Here is a 20,000-nt window from a genome sequence, read left to right on the forward strand (position 1 = left end):
ACACACACACACACACACACACACACACACACACGCACATACACACACACACACACACACACACACACACACACACACACACACACACACACACACACACACACACGCACACACGCACACACGCACATACACACACACACACACACACACACACACACACACACACACACACACACACACGCACATACACACACACACACACACACACACACACACACACACACACACACACACACACACACACACACACACACACGCACACACACACACGCACACACACACACAGGAGTCCTTGTTCATGCTAACCAGCTCACACCTTCTCAGGTCACCCCTTCCCCAAATCAGCCGCCCCTGCTTATCTCCCCAACACATCCCTTGACCCCTCTGACCCCACTGGAGTCAAATTCATCCCACATTCCAAGGACCCCCTCATCACCTCAGCCCCCAAAACCCGTCCAGCCCTCATCCCCTCAACCCCCAAAACCCACCCAGCTCTCATCCCCTCAACCCCCAAAACCCATCCAGACCTCATCCCCTCAACCCCAAGAACCCACCCAGACCTCATCCCCTCAACACCCAAAGCCTACCCAGCCCTCACCCCTCCTCATCCCCTCTCCTTCCATGTGACCCCCCACCCTTGCGAGGGAGGTGGGAGGTCCCCCCCACCCCCTCTATTCTTCCCCCTCCCAACCTCTCAACCTCTATCTGTCTCCCAACCTTACGCTATCTCCCAATCCCTCTATGCCCTCCCTAATCTTCAGACCCAGTATGCCCTTCCTACTCCAGACCTACCTACCCAGGCCCTACCCCAGACCCTCCTACCTACCTTCCTAGAAGCCCAGCCCCCAGTAGCCCCCCAAGCACTCTTTCTGAACACCCCCCTCCTGAACTCTTTCACCCCCCATACACCCCCGGACCCCCCCAGACACCCCCCGGATCCTCCCGGACATCCCCCGGACCCTCCCCGCCCCCAGTCATCCCCCAGACACCCCCCAGATCCCCCAGATCCCCTCTGCCCCCAGTCACTCCCCAGACATCCCCCAGATCCCCCCAGACCCCCAGAGAAAGGGAGAACTCTGGTACAAGAGTTTCCATGAAGAATCTCAAGGTTTGGTACACCAATGCTGATGGGGTATCTAATAAAGCAGAAGAGATAAAAGAAAGAGTGAGTGAAGCAGATCCTGACATAGTTGCAATTGTGGAAACTAAAATTAATGACATGATCTCAGATGCAATCTTTCCTGAAGGGTACCAGGTCATACGAAAAGAGAGGACACAGAGACAGGGAGGGGGAGTAGCACTCCTAATAAAGCGGAAATGGAAGTTTGAAGACCTGGGAAATCGGGTTACCAATGAGTGCACAAGCTTCATACATGGAACTCTGGCAGTAGATGGGAGGAAGATTGTGATCCTGGTAATCTACAATCCCCCACCAAACAGTAGAAGACCCAGGCAGGAGTATGATGACAACAACAAAGCATGTATAGATGAACTGCAGAAGGCAGCAACACTAGCCCACAGAATGAGAGCGAAGCTGCTGATCATGGGGGACCTAAATCATGGAGAGATAAATTGGGAATCAAGGAATCCCCATGGAGGGGACGAAACGTGGGGAGCAAAATTAGTAGATGTTATAGACAGGAATTTCCTGACACAACATGTGAAGGAAGACACAAGGGAAAGAGGAGGAGATGCACCGAGCCTATTAGACCTGATTTTCACCCAGAACGTAGAAGATATCGAGAATTTAGAGCATGAAATACCTCTAGGGGCCAGTGACCATTGTGTCCTAGTCTTTGACTACATGATGGAATTCAAACTTATGACCATGGGACAAGAGATCTGGGAAAGGAGAGCTGACTACAGGAAAGGGGACTATATGAGGATAAGGGACAATCTGGGTGAAGTGCAGTGGGAGGAAGAAATTAGAGGAAAAACAGTCCAAGATATGATGGACCTAGTCATACAGAAATGCCAGGAGGCCGAAGAGAGATTTATACCAACGGTAAAGGGAAAAAATAAGAAGGAATATAATAACCCATGGTTTAATAGACAGTGTCAGGAAGCAAAAATGGCCAGCAGGCGGGAGTGGAGGAAGTACAGAAGACAAAGAACAGAGGACAACAGAAGCAGATACAACAGAGCTAGGAACGATTACATTAACATAAGACGAACATCGGAAAGGGACTATGAGAACGATATTGCAATCAAAGCGAAAAAACAACCTAAGTTACTACACAGTCATATAAGAAGAAAAATGTCGGTGAACGACCAAGTGACAAGACTAAGGAAGACAGAGGGGGCATATACTGAAAGTGACAAGGAAATCTGCGAGGCACTGAATGCCAGTTTCCATGGAGTGTTCACTACCGAGCCTGAGCAGCTCCCATTGTTGGCAGGGGTTACCCTAGATGAAAGACTATCAGATATAGAGGTGACAGCAGAGGAGGTAATGAAACAGTTGACAACTCTAGATGCAACTAAAGCAGTTGGACCAGACAAAGTATCACCGTGGATACTAAAAGAAGCAGCACAGGCCCTCAGCGTGCCTCTGGCAATGATCTTTAATGAGTCACTTATGTCAGGAGAATTGCCCAGTTGCTGGAAGAAGGCAAATGTCGTGCCGATCTTCAAGAAAGGAGATAGGAAGGAGGCACTTAACTACAGGCCTGTATCACTGACAAGCATCCCCTGTAAAATACTGGAAAGAATAATTAGGCTGCGACTGGTTGCACACCTGGAGAACATTAGGTTTGTGAACAAATATCAACATGGGTTCTGGACAGGGAAATCGTGCCTAACAAACCTTCTGGAATTCTATGATAAAATAACGAGGATAAGACAGGACAGAGATGGTTGGGCAGACTGCATATTTCTGGACTGCCAAAAAGCCTTTGATACAGTACCGCACATGAGACTGCTGTTCAAGCTCGAGAGGCAGGCGGGGGTGGGGGGAACGGTCCTAGCATGGATAAGGAACTACCTAACAGGAAGGAGTCAAAGAGTTACGGTAAGGGGCGAGAAGTCGGACTGGCGAACAGTAACAAGTGGAGTACCACAAGGATCGGTGCTGGGACCAATTCTATTTCTTGTATATGTTAACGACATGTTTACAGGCGTAGAGTCCTACATGTCGATGTTGCGGATGATGCAAAGTTGATGAGAAGAGTTGTGACAGATGAGGATTGCAGGATCCTCCAAGAGGACCTGAACAGATTGCAGAGATGGTCAGAGAAATGGCTACTAGAATTCAACACGAGCAAATGTAAAGTTATGGAAATGGGACTAGGAGATAGGAGACCAAAGGGACAGTACACAATGAAGGGGAACAGCCTACCTGTAACGACGCGTGAAAGAGACCTGGGGGTGGACGTAACACCTAATCTATCTCCTGAGGCACATATTAATAGGATAACGACAGCAGCGTACTCTACACTGGCAAAAGTTAGAACATTATTCAGAAACCTAAGTAAGGAGGCATTTAGGGCGCTTTACACTGCCTACGTAAGGCCAGTCTTAGAGTATGCCGCCTCATCATGGAGTCCCCATCTGAAGAAGCATATAATGAAACTGGAAAAGGTTCAGAGGTTTGCAACGAGACTCGTCCCAGAGCTACGAGGGATGGGGTATGAAGAGCGCCTGAGGGAACTGTGCCTTACGACACTAGAAAGAAGAAGGGAGAGAGGGGGACATGATAGGAACGTATAAGATACTCAGAGGAATTGACAGAGTGGACATAGACGAAATGTTCACACGGAATAGTAACAGAACGAGAGGACATGGATGGAAGCTGGAAACTCAGATGAGTCACAGAGATGTTAGGAAGTTTTCTTTTAGCGTGAGAGTAGTGGGGAAATGGAATGCACTTCAGGAACAGGTTGTGGAAGCAAATACTATTCATAATTTTAAAACCAGGTATGATAGGGAAATGGGACAGGAGTCATTGCTGTAAACAACCGATGCTCGAAAGGCGGGATCCAAGAGTCAATGCTCGATCCTGCAGACACAACTAGGTGAGTACACGCACACACACACACGCACACACACACACACACACACACACACACACACACACACACACACACACACACACACACACACACACACACACACACACACACACACACATATAAAGCAAACTTTCGCACCTACTCGACGCACGTGTTAAAGAACCAACCATCAGCCTGTATAGATAAACAGATGGTGTCGCCATAAGAGAATTTCAATATGGTTAACATTGAGGAGAATGTGCTAGTTGACGGATCTTAAACTGACTCTACAATCCTTCCCCGATGTATTAAAAATATAATTTCATTTAGGAGGTGATAAAGGTTGCATAAACAGTTACGCACCAATCCATCAATATTAAACAATTTTAGATTGTTAAGAAAATATTATATTCATACAGATGACATACACCTACCTTGTAAAATTAAAAAGAAAATAGTAGTCGCGATCAGTTCTATTTTGTTTGACTGCATGATTCTGCTCATCAGGTTTAGGGGCTGGTGGCTTGGTTTACAACATGGTGGTGGCTTGGTTTACAACATGGTGGTGGCTTGGTTTACAACATGGTGGTGGCTTGGTTTACAACATGGTGGTGGCTTGGTTTACAACATGGTGGTGGCTTGGTTTACAACATGGTGGTGGCTTGGTTTACAACATGGTGGTGGCTTGGTTTACAACATGGTGGTGGCTTGGTTTACAACATGGTGGTGGCTTGGTTTACAACATGGTGGTGGCTTGGTTTACAACATGGTGGTGGCTTGGTTTATAACATGGTGGTGGCTTGGTTTACAACATGGTGGTGGCTTGGTTTATAACATGGTGGTGGCTTGGTTTACAACATGGTGGTGGCTTGGTTTATAACATGGTGGTGGCTTGGTTTATAACATTGCTGGAGGCTTGGTTTATAACATGGTGGTGGCTTGGTTTATAACATGGTGGTGGCTTGGTTTATAACATGGTGGTGGCTTGGTTTATAACATGGTGGTGGCTTCGTTTACAACATGGTGGTGGCTTGGTTTATAACATGGTGGTGGCTTGGTTTATAACATGGTGGTGGCTTGGTTTATAACATGGTGGTGGCTTGGTTTATAACATGGTGGTGGCTTGGTTTATAACATGGTGGTGGCTTGGTTTATAACATTGCTGGAGGCTTGGTTTATAACATGGTGGTGGCTTGGTTTATAACATTGCTGGAGGCTTGGTTTATAACATGGTGGTGGCTTGGTTTATAACATGGTGGTGGCTTGGTTTATAACATGGTGGTGGCTTGGTTTATAACATGGTGGTGGCTTGCTTTATAACATTGCTGGAAGCTTGGTTTATAACATTGCTGGAAGCTTGGTTTACAACATGGTGGTGGCTTGGTTTATAACATGACTGGTGGCTTGGTTTATAACATTGCTGGAAGCTTGGTTTATAACATTGCTGGAAGCTTGGTTTATAACATGGTGGTGGCTTGGTTTATAACATTGCTGGAGGCTTGGTTTATAACATGGTGGTGGCTTGGTTTATAACATGGTGGTGGCTTGGTTTATAACATGGTGGTGGCTTGGTTTATAACATTGCTGGAGGCTTGGTTTATAACATGGTGGTGGCTTGGTTTATAACATGGTGGTGGTTTGGTTTATAACATGGTGGTGGCTTGCTTTATAACATTGCTGGAAGCTTGGTTTATAACATTGCTGGAAGCTTGGTTTACAACATGGTGGTGGCTTGGTTTATAACATGACTGGTGGCTTGGTTTATAACATTGCTGGAAGCTTGGTTTATAACATTGCTGGAAGCTTGGTTTATAACATGGTGGTGGCTTGGTTTATAACATTGCTGGAAGCTTGGTTTATAACATGGTGGTGGCTTGGTTTATAACATTGCTGGAAGCTTGGTTTATAACATGGTGGTGGCTTGGTTTATAACATGGTGGTGGCTTGGTTTATAACATTGCTGGAAGCTTGGTTTATAACATGGTGGTGGCTTGGTTTATAACATTGCTGGAAGCTTGGTTTATAACATGGTGGTGGCTTGGTTTATAACATTGCTGGAAGCTTGGTTTATAACATGGTGGTGGCTTGGTTTATAACATGGTGGTGGCTTGGTTTATAACATTGCTGGAAGCTTGGTTTATAACATGGTGGTGGCTTGGTTTATAACATTGCTGGAAGCTTGGTTTATAACATGGTGGTGGCTTGGTTTATAACATTGCTGGAAGCTTGGTTTATAACATGGTGGTGGCTTGGTTTATAACATTGCTGGAAGCTTGGTTTATAACATGGTGGTGGCTTGGTTTATAACATTGCTGGAAGCTTGGTTTATAACATGGTGGTGGCTTGGTTTATAACATGGTGGTGGCTTGGTTTATAACATTGCTGGAAGCTTGGTTTATAACATGGTGGTGGCTTGGTTTATAACATTGCTGGAAGCTTGGTTTATAACATGGTGGTGGCTTGGTTTATAACATGGTGGTGGCTTGGTTTATAACATTGCTGGAAGCTTGGTTTATAACATGGTGGTGGCTTGGTTTATAACATGGTGGTGGCTTGGTTTATAACATTGCTGGAGGCTTGGTTTACAACATGGTGGTGGCTTGGTTTATAACATTGCTGGAGGCTTGGTTTACAACATGGTGGTGGCTTGGTTTATAACATTGCTGGAGGCTTGGTTTACAACATGGTGGTGGCTTGGTTTATAACATTGCTGGAGGCTTGGTTTACAACATGGTGGTGGCTTGGTTTATAACATTGCTGGAGGCTTGGTTTACAACATGGTGGTGGCTTGGTTTATAACATTGCTGGAGGCTTGGTTTACAACATGGTGGTGGCTTGGTTTATAACATTGCTGGAGGCTTGGTTTACAACATGGTGGTGGCTTGGTTTATAACATTGCTGGAGGCTTGGTTTACAACATGGTGGTGGCTTGGTTTATAACATGACTGGTGGCTTGGTTTATAACATTGCTGGAAGCTTGGTTTATAACATGGTGGTGGCTTGGTTTACAACATGGTGGTGGCTTGGTTTACAACATGGTGGAGGCTTGGTTTACAACATGGTGGTGGCTTGGTTTACAACATGGTGGTGGCTTGGTTTACAACATGGTGGTGGCTTGGTTTACAACATGGTGGAGGCTTGGTTTATAACATGGTGGTGGCTTGGTTTATAACATGGTGGTGGCTTGGTTTACAACATGGTGGAGGCTTGGTCTACAACATGGTGGAGGCTTGGTTTACAACATGGTGGTGGCTTGGTTTACAACATGGTGGAGGCTTGGTTTACAACATGGTGGTGGCTTGGTTTACAACATGGTGGTGGCTTGGTTTACAACATGGTGGTGGCTTGGTTTACAACATGGTGGTGGCTTGGTTTACAACATGGTGGAGGCTTGGTTTACAACATGGTGGAGGCTTGGTTTACAACATGGTGGTGGATTGGTCTACAACATGGCGGAGGCTTGGTTTACAACATGGTGGTGGCTTGGTTTACAACATGGTGGTGGCTTGGTTTACAACATGGTGGAGGCTTGGTTTACAACATGGAGGCTTGGTTTACAACATGGTGGTGGCTTGGTTTACAACATGGTGGTGGCTTGGTTTACAACATGGTGGTGGCTTGGTTTACAACATGGTGGTGGCTTGGTTTACAACATGGTGGTGGCTTGGTTTACAACATGGTGGTGGCTTGGTTTACAACATGGTGGTGGCTTGGTTTACAACATGGTGGTGGCTTGGTTTACAACATGGTGGTGGCTTGGTTTACAACATGGTGGTGGCTTGGTTTACAACATGGTGGTGGCTTGGTTTACAACATGGTGGTGGCTTGATTTACAACATGGTGGTGGCCTGGTTTACAACATGGTGGTGGCTTGGTTTACAACATGGTGGTGGCTTGGTTTACAACATGGTGGAGGCTTGGTTTACGACATGGTGGTGGCTTGGTTTACAACATGGTGGTGGCTTGGTTTACAACATGGTGGTGGCTTGGTTTACAACGTGGTGGTGGCTTGGCTTACAACGTGGTGGTGGCTTGGTTTACAACGTGGTGGTGGCTTGGCTTACAACGTGGTGGTGGCTTGGCTTACAACGTGGTGGTGGCTTGGTTTACAACGTGGTGGTGGCTTGGTTTACAACGTGGTGGTGGCTTGGTTTACAACGTGGTGGTGGCTTGGTTTACAACGTGGCGGTGGCTTGGTTTACAACGTGGCGGTGGCTTGGTTTACAACGTGGTGGTGGCTTGGTTTACAACATGGTGGTGGTTTGGTTTACAACATGGTGGTGGCTTGGTTTACAACGTGGTGGTGGCTTGGTTTACAACGTGGTGGTGGCTTGGTTTACAACATGGTGGTGGCTTGGTTTACAACGTGGTGGTGGCTTGGTTTACAACGTGGTGGTGGCTTGGTTTACAACGTGGTGGTGGCTTGGTTTACAACGTGGTGGTGGCTTGGTTTACAACGTGGTGGTGGCTTGGTTTACAACGTGGTGGTGGCTTGGTTTACAACATGGTGGTGGCTTGGTTTACAACATGGTGGTGGCTTGGTTTACAACATGGTGGTGGCTTGGTTTACAACATGGTGGTGGCTTGGTTTACAACATGGTGGTGGCTTGGTTTACAACGTGGTGGTGGCTTGGTTTACAACATGGTGGTGGCTTGGTTTACAACATGGGTCATGGCTACATGGCTGTTGTCAGTAGGTCACGCAGCGCTGTAGTCATATGGCCGCGTGTTTTCTTCTGGTCATTATTTCCACCCACAAATACACAAGACACATCACTGTGGTAAACATCAACGATAGTTTACCTGGTCCACTCCTCTTTCTCAACAACATCAATGGTCTTCAAATGCCACTGACCATTGTAGTCAGCTGTCTTTGCTGAGGACACAACTCATTATCTCCCAAGCTCACCAACTTATTCTAAATGACACAGTGAATACTAAACGAAAAATAGTCCATTTGTGACTGACCGCTAAGAGACTTTCGTAACCTATGTTACCAGCAAGTCAGGTCCAACAATCAAATTAATTTAAAAATTAACAATAGGCAAATTATTAGCGGAGTAGATAGGAAATTCCGTCTTGTTCACATGAACAACAAGCTGGATTTCCATTGCCATATAAAAAATATAACAAAAAAGTTTCTAAAGCAGAAGGCATTCTCTCCAAAATCAGCCACTACGTACCTCTATCAATATCTCGCTTATAATATCTGTGCTCCCTTACTGAAATCTTTACATATGCTAAAAATCCAGTCTGCACATACTCTCAAGTGTGCTCTATATCTATAAAACTCTGAACTGCAATGCCAGGCCTGACTTTAAGCTCTGTCTAGAAGGCGGTAATAGAACTCAGTCACCCCACGAGAAACAAATATCTCTTTGCTATCCCTGGAGCGAGGCCCAAGCAAAGTTAAAATGCAATCCAAATCAAGGGTACCAATTGTGGAATGACCTCCCACGTGTAATTGATTTATTTAATTTTTATTTTATTTATTTATTTATTTATGTACAATAAGTTACATTGGGTTTGTGAGGATACATAGCATGGTATTTACGACCTTGTAAAGCCACTAGTACACGCAGCGTTTCGGGCAGGTCCTTAATCTAACAGATAATTTTAAGTAGGTAAATTCTAGCAGAATTAATAAAATGATAACAGATACATTGCAAGAAAAAAATAAGATGAGAGATATTAGTAGGTATATTAAATCACATTGGTAGCTCTGATTGATTGCATTGACAGCCTGATTGTTATTTAAACAAAGATTAATAGACACCATACAGCAAATTGATAGCACATATAAGAAGACAGCAATGATCACAATGGTAAAGATGTTCAGATTGGGTACATAAGGATTGGAGATTGGGTAGCAATAGATACAGTGTAATTTTAAAGCAACAAGGTAAAAAACTATGGATATGAAATTAGGTACTTTTTAGTTTTGTTTTTAAGTGACACAAAAGTTAGACAGCTTTTCAATTCATTAGGGAGTGAGTTCCATAGACTGGGTCCCTTTATTTGCATAGTGTGTTTACACGGATTAAGTTTGACTCTGGGGATATCAAAGATATATTTATTTCTGGTGTGGTGATAATGGGTCCTATTACGTCTGTCCAGGGAGAGTTTCAGAGCAGGATTTGCATTTAAGAACAGGGTTTTGTAAATGTAGTTGACACAAGAGAATTTGTGGCGTGAGATTATGTTTAGCATGTTTAGGGAGTTAAACAAGGGGGCTGAGTGTTGTCTGAAAGCAGAATTTGTTATTATTCTGATAGCAGATTTTTGCTGGGTGATGATGGACTTAAGGTGGTTTGCAGTGGTTGAACCCCATGCACATATACCATAATTAAGATAGGGATAGATTAGTGCATAATATAGAGAGATGAGAGCAGAGTTAGGTACATAATATCTGATTTTGGAGAGTATACCAACTGTTTTAGAGACTTTCTTAGTTATGTGTTGTATGTGGGTGCTGAAGTTGAGTCTCTTGTCTAGGAATAGGCCGAGAAACTTTCCATCATTTTTATTGCTAATGTTAACAGTGTTATCAATGTTAGCAATGTTAACAATTCATCTGAAGCTGAATTGCATTTGTTGATTTGCTTCCAAATAAGATGTAGTCGGTCTTTTCTATGTTAAGTGTTAGTTTGTTGGTTGACATCCATAAGTGGACTTTTTTTAGTTCATTATTAACAACATTATTTAGTGTATGTGGGTTGGGGTTAGAGTAGATGAGGGTAGTATCATCAGCAAACAAAATAGGTTTCAGAATGTTAGAGACATTAGGCAGATCATTGATGTATATAAGAAATAGAAGAGGTCCCAAGATGCTGCCCTGTGGCACTCCAACGGTTATTGGTAGAGTGGGAGAGGTTATATTATTGATGGCTATACATTGGTGTCTATCACTAAGATTGGATCGGATATAGTCCAGGGCAAGGCCTCGGATTACAGCTGTACGTCTCCCAAACAGTTTACAAAGAGAGATTAAGAACAATCTACTTAACATTTTGTATAATTGAAATTTGTATTTACAAATGCATGCCTTTCATCATCGAGTATGATGTAATTACTGTATAAATTTTTGCTGAATTGCGTAGTCAAGTCATATATGTTGTTTACCTCTGTACCCCTGTACCCCTGTATCCCTGTATCTCTGTATATATTTACATCGTACCCCTCTATCTCTGTACCCCTGTATCTCTGTACCCCTGTATCTCTGTACCCCTGTACCTCTGTCTTGTTCTTTGTCTGCATATTGTTATAAATAATTACAATTTGTTATAATTATTATTGTAAACCATGTTAACATTTACAGGTTGGGGAGATGTACCGTGGGTGGGTGGTGCGCCTGTACACCACCCCACACGCCCATGCCGCCCACCTCTGCCCACTCCTCACTCGCTACGCCCACTTCTACGTTTGTGACGTCACCAACCTGCCACCTCCTCTGGGCAACATATCCGGTGTTCACCCCATGATGTGGCGGGTGGCCCCCCTGGGGGACCCTCAGCTGGCGGCCCTCATGGTCCGGGACACTGACTCTCAGGTATGTCTACTTGCCTCTCAGTACTTGCTCTCACAGCTACTTGAGTACCTCTCAGTACTTGCTCTCACAGCTACTTGAGTACCTCTCAGTGCTTGCTCTCACAGCTACTTGAGTACCTCTTAGTACTTGCTCTCACAGCTACTTGAGTACCTCTCAGTACTTGCTCTCACAGCTACTTGAGTACCTCTCAGTGCTTGCTCTCACAGCTACTTGAGTACCTCTCAGTACTTGCTCTCACAGCTACTTGAGTACCTCTCAGTGCTTGCTCTCACAGCTACTTGAGTACCTCTCAGTACTTGCTCTCACAGCTACTTGAGTACCTCTCAGTACTTGCTCTCACAGCTACTTGAGTACCTCTCAGTGCTTGCTCTCACAGCTACTTGAGTACCTCTCAGTACTTGCTCTCACAGCTACTTGAGTACCTCTCAGTACTTGCTCGGAGAGCTACTTGAGTACCTCTCAGTACTTGCTCTCACAGCTACTTGAGTACCTCTCAGTACTTGCTCTCACAGCTACTTGAGTACCTCTCAGTGCTTGCTCTCACAGCTACTTGAGTACCTCTCAGTACTTGCTCTCACAGCTACTTGAGTACCTCTCAGTACTTGCTCTCACAGCTACTTGAGTACCTCTCAGTGCTTGCTCTCACAGCTACTTGAGTACCTCTCAGTACTTGCTCTCACAGCTACTTGAGTACCTCTCAGTACTTGCTCTCACAGCTACTTGAGTACCTCTTAGTACTTGCTCTCACAGCTACTTGAGTACCTCTCAGTACTTGCTCTCACAGCTCTTGAGTACCTCTCAGTGCTTGCTCTGAGAGCTACTTGAGTACCTCTCAGTACTTGCTCTGAGAGCTCCTTGAGTACCTCTTAGTACTTGCTCTGAGAGCTCCTTGAGTACCTCTTAGTACTTGCTCTGAGAGCTACTTGAGTACCTCTTAGTACTTGCTCTGAGAGCTACTTGAGTACCTCTTAGTACTTGCTCTGAGAGCTACTTGAGTACCTCTTAGTACTTGCTCTGAGAGCTACTTGAGTACCTCTTAGTACTTGCTCTGAGAGCTACTTGAGTACCTCTTAGTACTTGCTCTGAGAGCTACTTGAGTACCTCTTAGTACTTGCTCTGAGAGCTACTTGAGTACCTCTCAGTGCTTGCTCTCACAGCTACTTGAGTACCTCTCAGTACTTGCTCTGAGAGCTACTTGAGTACCTCTCAGTACTTGCTCTGAGAGCTACTTGAGTACCTCTCAGTACTTGCTCTGAGAGCTACTTGAGTACCTCTCAGTACTTGCTCTGAGAGCTACTTGAGTACCTCTTAGTACTTGCTCTGAGAGCTACTTGAGTACCTCTTAGTACTTGCCCTGAGAGCTATTTGAGTACCTCTTAGTACTTGCTCTGAGAGCTACTTGAGTACCTCTTAGTACTTGCTCTGAGAGCTACTTGAGTACCTCTTAGTACTTGCTCTGAGAGCTACTTGAGTACCTCTTAGTACTTGCTCTGAGAGCTACTTGAGTACCTCTTAGTACTTGCTCTGAGAGCTCCTTGAGTACCTCTCAGTACTTGCTCTGAGAGCTACTTGAGTACCTCTCAGTACTTGCTCTGAGAGCTACTTGAGTACCTCTCAGTACTTGCTCTGAGAGCTCCTTGAGTACCTCTCAGTACTTGCTCTGAGAGCTACTTGAGTACCTCTCAGTACTTGCTCTGAGAGCTCCTTGAGTACCTCTCAGTACTTGCTCTGAGAGCTACTTGAGTACCTCTCAGTACTTGCTCTGAGAGCTACTTGAGTACCTCTCAGTACTTGCTCTGAGAGCTACTTGAGTACCTCTCAGTACTTGCTCTGAGAGCTACTTGAGTACCTCTCAGTACTTGCTCTGAGAGCTACTTGAGTACCTCTCAGTACTTGCTCTGAGAGCTACTTGAGTACCTCTCAGTACTTGCTCTGAGAGCTACTTGAGTACCTCTCAGTGCTTGCTCTTCTCATATCAACCCAAGTCACCGTGAAGTAATGACGAACTCAACAGTACAACAACAAAAGCAAACCAAGCAAAAAGAGAAAGTGGGATAAACAACACTACACGAACCGTCACCAAATGCACTAAATATACTATGTACAGGTAGTTGTACACAATAAATGTACACAATATATATATACACCACAGATAACACCCTACGTGTCACTTTCACTCTTGACACATCAACAACCTGTGTGGTCTTGTGTCATGGCGCGTCCTCCCTCTACCACAACACTCAAGGCTCCTTCCTTGTGTGCCCTTCTGAGGTACTCACGCCGGCCACACCACATTTCCAGAAATTCACTGGCCAGTCCTCCACAGTATTACCACAGGGGCTAAACAGTCACTCTAGCAGCCCATTGGTGGGCGTTCTCTCAAGGCTTAAGCACAAACCAACCTTAACCTAGAGGACTGACGGACGCTCACTCCATCTTGGAACACAACTTGGCCACCCCGGGATACGTCGTTTCAACACCAGTAACTTGCTGGCAACCAACACACATTTCACTGCCTTCAACGACCAGGCCATTCTTGTTCAGACGGAAACAAGCCTTGCGATCCTGTGGATTGCCCTTGATGGACTCCTGGTGGACTGCTTTCCACCGTCCTAAGTTCCACTCACATCACCTCTGAGGAAAGAAAATCATATAGAACGCTGGGTGACAGACAGGAGGCACTGAACTACAGGCCAGTGTCCCTAATAAGATCTCTGTAACTGCAGCTTTGTCCTTACCTCTCCACTCCACTTGACTTGACTCTGCTTGTTCCCTAATACCTACTGCGACCTCTACTTTTTTCTTCTCTGTCAGCAGGTTATTACGTCCTGCTGTTTTGTGAGAAGTGGCTACTTTCATGGCAACTTCCCTTACTGCAGACGTAGCTTCTGGGCTCATTCTAATCATATCTGCAAATGAGGGTTGTACTGTAGAGGTCCCTTCTATAGATACATTACCAGCTTCCTGCGGGATGGTTTGTGGCTGGTACTGAGTAGGATTCTCTTTCAGGCTTTTAATCTGTGCAGCTTTCAGTTCATCCTGTAGGTTGGTTCCTGTCTTCACCATTACCCTCAGTTCTTCTCTCAATTCCCCCCCCCCCCCCCCCGGTCGGCCGTGGAGCCGGTCGGCCGAGCGAACAGCACGCTGGACTTGCGATCCTTTGGTCCTGGGTACGATTCCAGGCGCCGGCGAGAAACAATGGGCAGAGTTTCTTTCACCCTATGCCCCTGTTACCTAGCAGTAAAATAGGTACCTGGGTGTTAGTCAGCTGTCACGGGCTGCTTCCTGGGGGTGGAGGCCTGGTCGAGGACCGGGCCGCGGGGACACTAAAAGCCCCGAAATCATCTCGAGATAACCTCAAGATAACCCCCCCCCCCCCCTCTACATGCGAGCGATCGTCTTGTTAATTATGTCACCTTGTCCGTCACCTCCACCTGTATTTTGGTGGGCCACCAAAATCCCTTCTCCAGTGTCACGTATAGTCCAGTGTGTCTGGACCTAGTATTAACCTAGTTGTGCTTGCGGGGGTTGACCTCTCACCTTTCCCCCCGCCAACCAACTGTTACTAACTACTAACTAATTTTTGTCACACACACACACACACACACACACACACACACACACACACACACACACACACACACACACACACATACACACACATACACACACATACACACACACACACACACACACACACACACACACACACACACACACACACACACACACACATACACACACATACACACACATACACACACACACACACACACACACACACACACACACATTGGTTTGGTACACCAATGCTGATGGGGTATCTAATAAAGCAGAAGAGATAAAAGAAAGAGTGAGTGAAGCAGATCCTGACATAGTTGCAATTGTGGAAACTAAAATTAATGACATGATCTCAGATGCAATCTTTCCTGAAGGGTACCAGGTGATACGAAAAGAGAGGACACAGAGACAGGGAGGGGGAGTAGCACTCCTAATAAAGCGGAAATGGAAGTTTGAAGACCTGGGAAATCGAGTTACCAATGAGTGCACAAGCTTCATACATGGAACTCTGACAGTAGATGGGAGGAAGATTGTGATCCTGGTAATCTACAATCCCCCACCAAACAGTAGAAGACCCAGGCAGGAGTATGATGACAACAACAAAGCATGTATAGATGAACTGCAGAAGGCAGCAACACTAGCCCAAAGAATGAGAGCGAAGCTGCTGATCATGGGGGACCTAAATCATGGAGAGATAAATTGGGAATCAAGGAATCCCCATGGAGGGGACGAAACGTGGGGAGCAAAATTAGTAGATGTTATAGACAGGAATTTCCTGACACAACATGTAAAGGAAGACACAAGGGAAAGAGGAGGAGATGCACCGAGCTTATTAGACCTGATTTTCACCCAGAACGTAGAAGATATCGAGAATTTAGAGCATGAAATACCTCTAGGGGCCAGTGACCATTGTGTCCTAGTCTTTGACTACATGATGGAATTCAAATTTATGACCATGGGACAAGAGATCTGCGAAAGGAGAGCTGACTACAGGAAAGGGGACTATATGAGGATAAGGGACTATCTGGATGAAGTGCAGTGGGAGGAAGAAATTAGAGGAAAAACAGTCCAAGATATGATGGACCTAGTCATACAGAAATGCCAGGAGGCCGAAGAGAGATTTATACCAACGGTAAAGGGAAAAAATAAGAAGGAATATAATAACCCATGATTTAATAGACAGTGTCAGGAAGCAAAAATGGCCAGCAGGCGGGAGTGGAGGAAGTACAGAAGACAAAGAACAGAGGACAACAGAAGCAGATACAACAGAGCTAGGAACGATTACATTAACATAAGACGAACATCGGAAAGGGACTATGAGAACGATATTGCAATCAAAGCGAAAAAACAACCTAAGTTACTACACAGTCATATAAGAAGAAAAATGTCGGTGAACGACCAAGTGACAAGACTAAGGAAGACAGAGGGGGCATATACTGAAAGTGACAAGGAAATCTGCGAGGCACTGAATGCCAGTTTCCATGGAGTGTTCACTACCGAGCCTGAGCAGCTCCCATTGTTGGAAGGGGTTACCCTAGATGAAAGACTATCAGATATAGAGGTGACAGCAGAGGAGGTAATGAAACAGTTGACAACTCTAGATGCAACTAAAGCAGTTGGACCAGACAAAGTATCACCGTGGATACTAAAAGAAGCAGCACAGGCCCTCAGCGTGCCTCTGGCAATGATCTTTAATGAGTCACTTATGTCAGGAGAATTGCCCAGTTGCTGGAAGAAGGCAAATGTCGTGCCGATCTTCAAGAAAGGCGATAGGGAGGAGGCACTTAACTATAGACCTGTATCACTGACAAGCATCCCCTGTAAAATACTGGAAAGAATAATTAGGCTACGACTGGTTGCACACCTGGAGAACATTAGGTTTGTGAACAAACATCAACATGGGTTCTGGACAGGGAAATCGTGCCTAACAAACCTTCTGGAATTCTATGATAAAATAACGAGGATAAGACAGGACAGAGATGGTTGGGCAGACTGCATATTTCTGGACTGCCAAAAAGCCTTTGATACAGTACCGCACATGAGACTGCTGTTCAAGCTCGAGAGGCAGGCGGGGGTGGGGGGAACGGTCCTAGCATGGATAAGGAACTACCTAACAGGAAGGAGCCAAAGAGTTACGGTAAGGGGCGAGAAGTCGGACTGGCGAACAGTAACAAGTGGAGTACCACAAGGATCGGTGCTGGGACCAATTCTATTTCTTGTATATGTTAACGACATGTTTACAGGCGTAGAGTCCTACATGTCGATGTTGCGGATGATGCAAAGTTGATGAGAAGAGTTGTGACAGATGAGGATTGCAGGATCCTCCAAGAGGACCTGAACAGATTGCAGAGATGGTCAGAGAAATGGCTACTAGAATTCAACACGAGCAAATGTAAAGTTATGGAAATGGGACTAGGAGAGAGGAGACCAAAGGGACAGTACACAATGAAGGGGAACAGCCTACCTGTAACGACGCGTGAAAGAGACCTGGGGGTGGACGTAACACCTAATCTATCTCCTGAGGCACATATTAATAGGATAACGACAGCAGCGTACTCTACACTGGCAAAAGTTAGAACATCATTCAGAAACCTAAGTAAGGAGGCATTTAGGGCGCTTTACACTGCCTACGTAAGGCCAGTCTTAGAGTATGCCGCCTCATCATGGAGTCCCCATCTGAAAAAGCATATAATGAAACTGGAAAAGGTTCAGAGGTTTGCAACGAGACTCGTCCCAGAGCTACGAGGGATGGGGTATGAGGAGCGTCTGAGGGAACTGTGCCTTACGACACTAGAAAGAAGGGAGAGGGGGGACATGATAGGAACGTATAAGATACTCAGAGGGATTGACAGAGTGGACATAGACGAAATGTTCACACGGAATAGTAACAGAACGAGAGGACATGGATGGAAGCTTGAAACTCAGATGAGTCACAGAGATGTTAGGAAGTTTTCTTTTAGCGTGAGAGTAGTGGGGAAATGGAATGCACTTCAGGAACAGGTTGTGGAAGCAAATACTATTCATAATTTTAAAACCAGGTATGATAGGGAAATGGGACAAGAGTCATTGCTGTAAACAACCGATGCTCGAAAGGCGGGATCCAAGAGTCAATGCTCGATCCTGCAGACACAACTAGGTGAGTACAACTAGGTGAGTACACACACACACACACACACACACACACACACACACACACACACACACACACATACACACACACACACACACACACACACACACACACACACAAGGGGGCCTCGTAGCCTGGTGGATAGCGCGCAGGACTCGTAATTCTGTGGCGCGGGTTCGATTCCCGCACGAGGCAGAAACAAATGGGCAAAGTTTCTTTCACCCTAAGTGCCCCTGTTACCTAGCAGTAAATAGGTATCTGAGAGTTAGTCAGCTGTCACGGGCTGCTTCCTGGGGTGTGTGTGTGTGGTGTGGGAAAAAAAAAAAAGTAGTTAGTAAACAGTTGATTGACAGTTGAGAGGCGGGCCGAAAGAGCAAAGCTCAGCCCCCGCAAAAACACAACTAGTAAACACAACTAGTAAACACACACACACATGGAGGAAGTTACACAGGGAATAGAACAGTGCAAGAAAGATATGCAACTCACTTATGCACAAGTGGCCAAGGAGAAGGAAAAAATAGAAGAAGCAGTAAAGGAAGTCAAACACTGCAGCAACCAAGATAAAACAAACATTAGGCTAGAAGTGAGAAAAGAATTGGCATCTAACCCGAAGTTGGTGCAAAACACAGTTGATCGGAGTAAGTCCCTGATCATTTTTGGCTGCAAAGAAAAGGCGATAACATCTAGGTCAGAAAGAGCTGTAGAAGAAGCTAAAGTAGTAGATAAAATTGTTGGCCTCGTGGAAGGTCTTACAACCATAGAGAATGTGTGCGACTACAGGAGAATAGGCAGGTACGTAAAAGGGAAAGATCGACCTTTGAGGATCACCCTAAACGGTGCCAAACAGATGGAAGAAGTACTAAGGAATGCTAGAAAATTGCAAAGTGATGAGGATGGGAAAGGGTGGTCGTTAAGATGATATCTTTCAAAAGAAGATAGAGAGAAGCTGAAACTGAACCTCGCCGAGGCAAAACGTTTAAATGAGAGCAGGAATGAAGAAGAAATCAATTCTTTTTTCTACAAAGTGATAGGGGTAGGCAAACCAGTAAAGTGGTACATAAAGGCAAACCAACAAAATCAATAGAGAGAGGGGGAGTGAAGAATAAGGAGAGGGGGAACAAGTTCCTGAAGATTGCATACACCAACATAGATGGAGTGAGATCGAAGATACTGGAGTTAAGTGATGTAATACAGCTGCAGACACCAGACATTGTTGCACTCACGGAGACAAAACTTGAAGATGTTATTTTAAATGAGGTCATATTCCCAAGGGGCTACTCAATTTGGAGACGGGACAGAAAAATCAGGAAAGGCGGTGGCGTTGCTGTGCTGGTGAAAGAACACCTAAAGGTGAACGAAATAATGACTGCCAATCCACAAGAAGTTGACATAATAGCACTAGAGATCTGCCATGAGGATGATAAACTAATGATAATAAATGCATATAGTCCACCGCTCAGCAGCACATGGTCAAAGGAGGAGCTAGATAGTAAACGAGAAGGTCTTATAACAATAATGAGAGAGATTATAGCGAGAGCGGATAACGATAGTTCACGACTGTTGATAGTCGGCGACTTCAACTTGAAATCCATAGACTGGGAAGCATATGATGATAAAACAGAAGATTTTTGGACCTGTAAATTTGTAGACCTCATCCTGGAAACATTCTTGTATCAACATGTTAAACAAGCTACGAGGATGAGGGAAGGGGGCGTTCCCTCCATGCTGGATTTGATATTTACCAGGAAGGAGGAAGAAATATTTGACATTC

The 20,000-nt window shown here is 45.2% G+C and overlaps 1 protein-coding gene across 3 annotated transcripts in view; it reads left to right on the forward strand.

The window, feature by feature from the left end:
* LOC123749642 (uncharacterized) overlaps positions 1-20,000 on the forward strand; it is a 175,667-nt gene that overhangs the window by 71,485 nt on the left and 84,182 nt on the right. For all 3 annotated transcript variants that reach the window (XM_069300001.1, XM_069300002.1, XM_069300003.1), the window contains exon 4: positions 11,308-11,538. In XM_069300001.1, the coding sequence (XP_069156102.1) occupies positions 11,308-11,538 (231 nt within the window). The remainder of the gene's footprint in view (positions 1-11,307; positions 11,539-20,000) is intronic.

Source organism: Procambarus clarkii, chromosome 43, assembly GCF_040958095.1.
Source record: "Procambarus clarkii isolate CNS0578487 chromosome 43, FALCON_Pclarkii_2.0, whole genome shotgun sequence".
Taxonomy (NCBI): Eukaryota; Metazoa; Arthropoda; class Malacostraca; order Decapoda; family Cambaridae; genus Procambarus; species Procambarus clarkii.